This window comes from Drosophila kikkawai, chromosome 3R, assembly GCF_030179895.1.
Source record: "Drosophila kikkawai strain 14028-0561.14 chromosome 3R, DkikHiC1v2, whole genome shotgun sequence".
NCBI classification, from domain to species: domain Eukaryota; kingdom Metazoa; phylum Arthropoda; class Insecta; order Diptera; family Drosophilidae; genus Drosophila; species Drosophila kikkawai.
In genome coordinates, this window is record NC_091731.1 from 26444652 (window position 1) to 26451663 (window position 7012).

General features: G+C 40.5%; 1 protein-coding gene across 1 annotated transcript; it reads left to right on the top strand.

The window, feature by feature from the left end:
* The first annotated feature begins 5066 nt into the window (after positions 1–5066).
* On the top strand, positions 5067–6069 carry LOC108080986 (tetratricopeptide repeat protein 12). Its single transcript, XM_017175913.3, has 4 exons — positions 5067–5238; positions 5304–5537; positions 5600–5722; positions 5778–6069. The coding sequence occupies exons 1-4, from the start codon at positions 5147–5149 to the stop codon at positions 5998–6000; spliced, it is 672 nt and encodes a 223-aa protein (XP_017031402.1). The 5' UTR covers positions 5067–5146; the 3' UTR covers positions 6001–6069.
* Positions 6070–7012: the final 943 nt, after the last annotated feature.

A 7012-nucleotide genomic window follows, 5' to 3' on the forward strand; every position in this document is an offset into this window, starting at 1 on the left:
CCGTTGTCCATAAATATTCGCCAAATGATAATCATAAACAATTTTGTCGCTTTAAGCTGATGGCAAGGAGAAATGGCATCGAAGGTGTGGTGGGGATGGGGAACTGATACCCACCCATCGGGGGATTATTGTTGGATGATAAATGTGCTTAGGGTCGCGCCGAGTGTCAATTGTGTGTGTGTGGATAAATAAAACACAGATTTAACCATATATTATGGTCAGCGTGTGTTCCTGCAAATACCCGCACATTTACAGCCATCAAAATACGGGGACTGGGAGGCAGTGCTGCAGCGCCGATAAGTTGAAATAATTCATTAAATATTTAATTGTAAATTGAAGTTGTCAAATCAATGCGCAAGCTTTTGATTTGTTGTCTGCGATTTGGTCTGGAATATTGGCGATAAAGTGGATTTTGCAATATGTTTTTTGCTAAATGAAAAGGTTTTTAAAGCAAGTTCGACTCTCTAACTGTAAGAAGGAACTAAAGCTTTAGTTTAAAATAAACCCTACACACTTCTTTCTAATTATCAACGTCTGCGATGTTAGAAACAGGCTTGTGTATCCAGGATTTAAAGCTCCTGTGAGCAATAACTTGAAAGTGAGAACGAAAAGGTTGTTTGGCCTATCAATTGCTGCCAGAGCATGTTCTCGTATGGGGAGACTATCCAATAAGCAGCTCGAGTTGCTTCCATCCGGTTAAGAGAGATTGTCCGTAGGACGATGGATGAAGGGAGGCACTACTGGGCCGTCGCTGTGGCCTTTCTTTTCGGTCAGCTGCAGCACGCAGTTTCCTTTGTTAATGATACTCTTGCTGGACATCAGCAAAAGTCCCGACAGGAGCAGAGCATCATCATCATCATCATCATCATCTGCTGAAAGGATGCCATAGCATGCGGAAAGCAGCCAAGGGCGGGGATTGCAAGGATGGCTCAACCATTTTGTGGATTTATTGACATTCTGTGATGTTATTAAAGTTGATTGCCAGAGACTGTGCACGTTTTTGGCTTAGACGAAGTACCGGCCATCGTCCGGGAAAAAGGATTTCCTCATCTCCCTTCTCATTTTGGACTGCTGTTGCCCCCATCAGGATGCAGCTCAGCTCTGCACACAAACAAAATGCAACCAACATGGGCTCACTGCGGTCAATTCGAAAGAAACAATGGCTGCAACAACCTCCGTTTCGACGGGACAAGGCGAGGCTTGAAATAAGTCAAAGCTTGGGGATTGGAAGATGAAATACCCTTTAAAACTATACCAAAGGTTTTACTATATATATCAGGACTCTTTTGGATATTCAATTATAATTTTAAAAAACTTTTCTGTTAAACAATATCTAAAATGTATTATATGTTCTCCAGTATATGATTTCACCAAGTATAATCCTCGATAGGGTATCAACAGGAAAAAGAAGGCTTTAAGGGAGCCTCGTGCAAGGGGCCGTCACATCAGCATCAAGTCTAATATGCGCATTATTGGTTTTGTCCTGTTTTGTCCCCGGACTCCGGTGTGTGCCGTGCTGCTGCAGTTTTCCTTAATATGCCCTGCATGTTAATACGCTTATCCTGTTCTGTGGAACACACACAATAAAGGACGCCATCGCACCGCACACTCAACATGCAAATATCAAATGCAAATTCTACGGCGCAATATTAAAATTTGGCGAACAGGGAGAACAAAAAAAAAAAAAAGGGACGTATTACTCTCTTACTCGCTGCCTACGCAGGCTTGCCAAAATCCTTTTGATCTTATTTTTTAATTTAGCATTTAATTTGGTTTCTCCTCGTGCCTTCTTCTGCTGCGGGTAACACATGGCGTATACTTGATAAGGATAATATGCGCCTGCCTTTGACTCGCTCAATTTTGGCTGATAAACTTATTAAAAAATATATGTATGTAAGGCAAAAAATGAATACAAATTTGGTTGTTTGTGTGTTGTTTGTTGCATATTAAATATGTATGTTTATTCAAATTGCTTTTCCGTTTTTTAATAAAACTCTGCGGCTTTGATTGTGTTTGAAATTTAATAAAAATTACGAAATAAAAATAATTTAAGTTGATATTAAACTTTGATGCGAACAAAAAGAGTAATTCGTGGCTTTGGCCCACAAGCAAAATATAAATATTTTTCAATATTTCTCGTTATATCTCAGCCAAAGACCCACTAAGACACTTTTCACTTGTAACAAATTTCCACAGATTTCCACTTTTCATATCGCTCGGTTGCCCGCGTACACATACAGACATTTCCGCAGTTTGTCAACATGAAAAGGTTAACAAGGTAAATAAAACACGGCAAAAGGTAGATAGCGAGTACAAAAGGAGAGTAAGTAAAAAATCAAGAAACAAGGCCCACAAACAATGTTGCAAAAGGGCGCAGGCAAATCTTTGTGTCAGTTTCGGTAGAAGGGGAGGGGCAAGGACGTTGTTGAAGTTCCTTTCGGGCTTTGGCAGCGGCAGAAGGATTCCCCACTTTCCTGTTCTGTTCGCTGTGTGTGAATAACAACATTTTAAACATGTTTGCCTTTTGCTTTTTTTTTACCGCGCTCGCGCTAACGTTTATGCAATTTATTTCTGCACGTTCCTGGCGCCCCGCTCCTCCATCGCTCCTGTGTCTCACACAGGCAGCGGCTCCTCTTTCTCTCACTTTTTTTTTTGTTGGTTCAGCTCTGTTACAAAGCATGCCCGCCGGCTGGGCAATGTATAATCTTTTGCTTGTCTTTGGCTTCATGCCGCCCATCGCTGGAGTTGAACTCTTGACTGGCATCCAGGCCCTTTTGGGGAAACACCCCGAAAAAGTGAGAGGTTAAAGGGCATTTCGACTGCGTAAATCGATTGGAATCGAGCTGAATGAGCCTTATAAAAAGCAGCTTAATAAAAAATCAGAACATGGGAAATATTTTGTAAATACTGTGACTGAATTTGGTAAAATTAAATCCTTTAAAATATATAATCTTTAAAAACTGAAACTGATATAACGATACAATACTCAAGGAAGCAGATAATTTAATCATTACTTACTAAGGTATCCGGCTCGAAGGACCAAAATGGTCGATGCTTTATACTGCAAGTACAATAAAATTATGTCTTTATAAAGATTGATATATCTTTATAATGCACCGAGCTAAGATAACCTAACATCTATTCATTTTGAACTCCTAAAAAATCGTAGTAAAATCTTATTCAAAGAGTATCCCCAAAAGGATACTTTTTCTTGAAATTTGTCTTCTTTACACCAACAATATATACATAGTATCTTTCGTTGTATACTCCTGGTCGCTTAAAAAGGTGAAAAGGCGAGCTGAAAAGTCTCAGAGCTTGAGGCAGTCAGCGGTCTTGGATGCTTCCAACTCAACGAAAGGTCCATACAAACCCAAGCCAACTTGGACCAGAACTTTAAATAGTTCTGGCAGCGAGTGAAAGGAATCTTGGCGAGCGTGCAGGCAAAGTTTAAAGTTCGAAACAATGACGTTTAGTTTAGTGCTAAGCCTGAGATAGTTCCTCTCAGTCATCGAGCTGGCATTTCCTGCTTGGTTATGCAGCTCAAGTCACCGCGCTTGACACATTTCTCCAGGGAGGACGTTCGCACGTCCTTGTCCTCCTGCCTCTCGTTCGGCTGTTGTTGTTGCCAGGGGTCCTGTCCAGCTGTCAGAGCAACTTGTCAACGCAGTCATCAATGTCGGCGTGACAGCATCACGGCACCGGCAACGCCTGTAACTATGCCAAGCTTTTGCAATGTTCGCACATTTGGTCCGCGCGCAGTCCCTCTTCCGGTTAACCCAATGCGGATCAGGGTTGGAAAATCGAACAGGGAGTTTGGAAAGTAATATGAAAGGAATTTATATAACGAATTTGCTGGTACCTGATATGGGTTATATATATGTTTATGTTGAAATTATAAAATTAAAATTAATTTATTTAAATTTCTTATTTGCTTGTAAAAGTTTTAAATTAATTTTCTATTTGTATTTTGTATTTTAATATTATAAACTCTGTTAAATTAAAAATAAATTATCACATCCGCATATTTTTGCTCTTTAAAGTGCGACATTTAATGGGTTAAGATATGCTGCAAGTCGAACTGTGGGTTCTTTGCCACTGACCACCAGGGGCGAGAAAGTGCGAAAGTTGCAGCGACTCCTAACCAATATTAATGAGCAAATTCAGCAAGACGTGCACCACATTTAATAGAAAATGGAAAATAATATGCGTCCAGGCGATGAGATCATAAAAAGTAATGAAAGGAAAATTAAGCTTTAACCCCGAGTGTTAATTTTATATGGAAACGAAAGAATACTTAAAGACCATGATGTTAAATTCAAGAGCTTTAAGTCTTCTATTAATGTTTATTTTAATTTTCTCTGCAAAATAAAACTGTAATTTATTTGTGTAAAAAACTACATTAAATTGCTTCAACTTTTGACCAGTTTTTCAACTCTTCGCTTGCATATGTGTGATTTTATGTGATTATTATCATTTGCTGTGACACAAAAACCGAAATATAAAAAAAAAAATTCACAAACTTTGCCAACTGGGTAGCACGTGCTGCCCTATCCGACCCTCATCCTGCCTAACCCACACCCCTTTTGCCCAGCGACAAATAAAGTTGTGAATCACCACGAGAAGTTAAAGAAAAAAAAACGTCACGTGCAAAAACTTTCTTAATTTAAAAGAAATTTTCAAACAAACTCAATTAAATAATTTCAGGCGCAAATAAAGATGAAAATGTGTGCGGCAGGAGTTTTCGGGGGGAATGATGTTTTCATAGAATTTTATATGCTACACGGAGTCATGCAACTGCTGTCTGCAAGACAATTTTAATGCCACAAAATTTTAATTGAGCTAATCCCAAAAACCACATGCTCGTCCTGGGCTAACGAGCCAGATGTCAGTTGGCTGGCTTGTCTGTCTAATTTCCGAAAAGGGGTTTTTTCTGCAGCACACATGTTGCACACAACCGGCGAAGTGAAGTCAAGAGGCATTAGACTGAACGTAATTATAATTGCCTTCTCAGAAAGATGAGCCCAGTTAGTTGGCTATGAAAAAAACGACAAGTACTAATCCTGACTTGGCATTCTCACACTGAATATCCAACAAGCAGATCACTTATTGAGCAACAGTAACCAAAAATATAAAATATACATAAAAAATGAACTCTGACGAGGGCTTCCTGACACAGCGATCTGTAGTCATGGATGTAATGAAACAGCTGGATGACATGCTGAATGTCAATAAAATGGAGTAGGCTTTTTTTTAAGGGTCCTTTCAGATATTTAAGGCTAAAGGAACCTTTTTCCTTTCTCTAGCACCAAGGGCAAAGAGGAAAAGAAACCCGAGGTGGACCCATCAATAGGCGTTACAGAAACCAGTTTTGTGGTTTCTGCCAGGGACATACGCAAGAAATCCTCGCGGCCCTTCAAGAAGATGACCAAGACCTCCAACATGAACCAGATAACCTTTATGCGCCAGATTGACGTCACTCAGCAGGACCGCGAAGAGGCTCGAGCTGATCGTGAGCGTGTAGCAGAAAGTTTTCGCAGGTCTTGAAGGATTTTTTAACGTTTTTTCTTATATTCCTTTACGTTTTCTTATTTAATTTTAGATTTGGCAATGAGGAATTTCGCCGTACCAACTATGAAAAGGCTATATATTATTATTCAAAGGGTATTCAGTATGTGGTCGACTCGCCAGTACTTTATTGTAACCGAGCCTTGGCCAAAATCAAGTAAGGATATTGTGATAAACTTAATTATTTTCAAACTAAGCCTGAACCTTAAAAGGAAGAGGGACTTCAAGTTGGCAATTATGGACCTAGACTATGTGCTCTTAACACTAGACCCGCATCACTTGAAGGCCTGGCTGTATAAAGCCGGAGCTCTGGCCCGCCTCAATAACGAAGTCGAGTCCCAGTATGCAATATCAATTGCCTCCCAATTTAACAGAACCCCAAAGGATCAAAAATATATAGCAAATTTCTTGGAGAAATTACGAAGCGAATTCTAAATGGAATTTCATGCACTTTATTCACCTTCATCAATGTTTTTTTAGGCGCATAAATATTGAAAATCACAATCACATGTTGTACATTTTATGGGGGAGACAATGAAGCGCATTCATAAACAAAGGGAAACTAGATTCGGATTTCAGATTTCAATCAAATAACGAATTCACTTCCTGCATTTAATTTGATGTTTTTGTCATAAGAACTGCATCCACTTTTCATAAACACAAAATTTGGACACGCACACACGCACAAAAACAACATGCTGGAAACTGCAAAAATATGGAAAATTGTTTTCCTTTTTCCATCTCCATCCACTACACACAACCACAAGCACAACTCGCTCTTTGTTAGTGGCAAATGAAATTTGCAATTTTTTGCATAAATTCAATAAAAATTCCTATTGTCATGAGAATATTTGCCAATACAATATACAGCCCAGGAGGGTGTCCTGCCCCAGCATCCAGCTGGGATAAGGGCCACTTATACGCTTCGTTGGGGGTTACACCAACCCCTCGGAATCCTCTCTTCCCCCCGGCGACCGCAAAAGACTGACGTTGCGGCTACAAATGCGGGCAATGGAAATTGAGGGGGCAAAATGCGAATTCGAGGGTAGCAGTGGTAGTAGTTGTAGTAGAGTTTTGCCGAGCTTTCAATATGGCGCCAACACCATTTGCATTTGCCAGCTTCACTGCACTCTGCCCGGCTCCTTTCTCCTCCGGAGCTCCTACCAAGTCCAGAAGCAGTTCCCGTTGCACGGCTCGTCGCCGTAATGAAATGCAGTTCAAATGCTTGGGGTATAAACTTTTGTCACAACAGGCAGGCAGGCAGCCAGCCAGCAGCAGCAGGAGCACAAGGACATCGCCAAGGGACGAGCTGGTGGGAGGCATTGGGCGGGCGGGTTGTAAACTAGCAAACAAAACGCAACGGAAGTGCCACAAAAAGGGTTTCACTGTTTGTCAATTGTGTGCGGCCGCAGAGTTGACACCTAAACCAATTCCCGCAAAACCAGCC

Excerpts from the sequence above, each read along its gene's own strand:
- LOC108080986 (XM_017175913.3), top strand. The coding sequence starts at position 5,147 with ATGAACTCTGACGAGGGCTTCCTGACACAGCGATCTGTAGTCATGGAT. Across the intron at positions 5,239-5,303 it reads CTGAATGTCAATAAAATGGA|CACCAAGGGCAAAGAGGAAA; the intron begins GTAGGCTTTTTT and ends TCCTTTCTCTAG. Across the intron at positions 5,538-5,599 it reads GTAGCAGAAAGTTTTCGCAG|ATTTGGCAATGAGGAATTTC; the intron begins GTCTTGAAGGAT and ends ATTTAATTTTAG.